The 2,500-nt window shown below is 47.2% G+C and overlaps 2 protein-coding genes across 2 annotated transcripts in view; one reads left to right on the forward strand and one right to left on the reverse strand.

The window, feature by feature from the left end:
* mgat4b (alpha-1,3-mannosyl-glycoprotein 4-beta-N-acetylglucosaminyltransferase B) overlaps positions 1-193 on the reverse strand; it is a 19,096-nt gene extending 18,903 nt beyond the window's left edge. Inside the window, exon 1 of the mRNA XM_083906016.1 lies at positions 1-193. This exon is cut by the window's left edge and continues 30 nt beyond it. Coding sequence (XP_083762142.1) covers positions 1-58 — 58 coding nt within the window. The 5' untranslated portion in view covers positions 59-193.
* Positions 194-2,471: 2,278 nt separating this feature from the next.
* dgkq (diacylglycerol kinase theta) overlaps positions 2,472-2,500 on the forward strand; it is a gene marked incomplete at both ends in the record, with an annotated part of 11,044 nt that continues 11,015 nt past the window's right edge. Inside the window, one exon of the mRNA XM_083906114.1 lies at positions 2,472-2,500. This exon is cut by the window's right edge and continues 227 nt beyond it. Within this exon, the coding sequence (XP_083762240.1) occupies positions 2,472-2,500 (29 nt within the window).

The raw sequence follows: 2,500 nt of genomic DNA on the forward strand, positions 1-2,500 counted from the left end.
AGACTGAGAGCAGCCCGAACAACAGCAGCGTCAGGAAGGAGACATTTCTGAGCCTCATCTCCAGAACATGTCCACCGGAGACACCGAGGGACACCGAGACACGGGGACAGACACTGAGACAGGTTCACACGGGCGGTGAGAGACGGAGAGGCGGGCGGAGACGCTGCTCTGTGAGTGTGTGAGTGTGTGTGTGAGCAGCAACCAGACTGAGGAGAGAGAGAGAGAGAGAGAGAGAGAGAGAGAGAGAGAGAGGAGGGGGCGGAGTCAGAGACAGGTAGAGAGACATTGGAATGTAAAGGAAAGAGAGAGAGAGAGAGAGAGGCTGAGAAAATAAAACTAATAATAATAATAATAATAATAATAATGATGATGATGATGATGATGATGTAAGATTAGGTCAAAGGTCACATTCCTGTCTCCATTTTATCAAAATAACAAAACAAAATAACATGAGAAAATTAAAGGTGCAGTACGTAAATAAACGTTATTTTGCTGGATTCAAACCAGCAACCCCACTGCTCACAGGCCAAGGCCCCTCTCCACTGAACCACCGTGGGCTGATGTCATAATAATAATAATAATCATAATAATAATATGTTAATATTATGGTCTGTCAATGTTCCACACTGCACCTTTAAAGAGGAGCTCAGATGTTTTATTTTACTCATTTATTTATTGTTTTGTTGGAGATTCTCTGCTGGCCTGTGGCGCCCCCTGGTGTTCAACACTAAACCACACACTGAGTGATTTCATCACCGATGACGCAATCGTTGTTGTTATTGATGATTAAAGTTTTAATACACTGTGCTTTAGAGTAGAAATACTGATAGAAATACTGATTCTGTACTTTGATATGGTTTGAATGCAACATAAATGTGTTTAAAGTTAAACGACAGAATGTAAACACACATAAATACAAACAGAAGAAGAGATTATTTGTTTTTAAAGTCTTTGTTTCAGAAAAACACATGAAATCAAACTTAATAAAATACGTTTTAATAATAAAGTTATTATATCAGTTAATATTGATTTTATGTCACTCATCAGTTTTTCTCCCTTTCCTGCCACCTACTGGTCACATTAGATACTGCGGGGCCCTCGTGAGTGTGATACTTTGGCGCCCCCACTGGTCAGACATGGTTACTGCGTCTCAGGCAACAGTTTGACAAAGTTCCAAAATCAATAACAAATCTATGTTAGATCGGATTAAAGTGTCAGTGAAAGCAGATTTAACGGATTAATGTAGGACTGAGACAGTTTATAATCGATTACATATATATATATATATATATATATATATATATATATATATATATATATATATATATATATATATATATATATATAATCAGTTTGAGTGTTTTTATTTGTGTCAATATTTGAGGAAATCATCGTCGTTTGATGTAACAAACAAATCATCGATGAATCGGAGAAAATAAATATATATAGACTGAGGAGATAATCAATGAGGAGGGAGGAGGCAAGGGGAGGAGGCGAGGGGAGGAGGCGAGGAGAGGAGGCGAGGGGACAGGATGAAGTGGAGGAGGAGGAGGAGGAGTAAATCAGAGTCACGGACTGCGGAAGAAGAAGAAGAAGGAGGAGGAGGAGGAGGAAATGTGAAATGAAAGCGGTCCCTGAACGTCTCACTGACCACCTGTTGATCCAGGACTGTCCCCGGCTCTGTCCCCGGCTCTGTCCCCGGTTCAGGACCTGTTTCCCCGCCGCGGTGTCATGCCTTCCCCCGGCTCTGTGCTGCTGACAGACGGCGGTGACTGAGTGAAAACCGTCCACATCACTCGCGGAGCCTCCTTCTCCTCCTCCTCCTCCTCCTGCTTCACTGGACCGGTGTTTTTCTTTAATTCATCCACATCTACGGGCGGAAGCTCCGGGAATCGGTACCGAGCGCGGCGCCCTCTCCCCTCGCAGCTCCGCAGGGTGGCACCGCTGTCTCCGGGCGGACGAGCTCTGATCTCGGCTTCTTCGCCGTGAGTGGACGACGTGGAAGCGGTTAAACTTAAACACCGACCACCGCAGCCTCCGTGGAACCAGCTTCGTGTTTTCCTTTCATATTTCCGGTGCTGTTGGATGTTTAGCTAGCAGCCGCAGAGGCGGGAAAACGCTCGCCGGCCGCGGCGCCCTCTCCGCCGGGCATCGCCGCTGGGTGGCACCGCTGGCTCCGGTCCAGCCGGTGTGATGCGTCCTCTTCTGGGGTGAGTCACGTCACTTTTTAGCGGAAAACTGAGCTCAAATCTGGGCACCGTTAGCAGCAGCAGCCCGTTGTTTAGCTTCAGAAGCTCCAGGACTCACACACACCGAGCCCGGCGACCGGAGCCGCGGCGACATGGCTGTCCTCTGCGGGAGAAGTCTCTAGAAACCTGGGGTGACTTTCCTCTGGGTCAGGACTGGACCTGGTTCTGGTTCTGGTTCTGGTTCTCCTTCACCTTCTGTGAGACTGCGTGTGCGGGGAAGACATGGCCGACTCCGGCCAGGGCACCGCGGC

Source organism: Microchirus variegatus (assembly GCF_963457635.1).
Source record: "Microchirus variegatus genome assembly, chromosome: 19".
In the NCBI taxonomy this organism is placed as follows: domain Eukaryota; kingdom Metazoa; phylum Chordata; class Actinopteri; order Pleuronectiformes; family Soleidae; genus Microchirus; species Microchirus variegatus.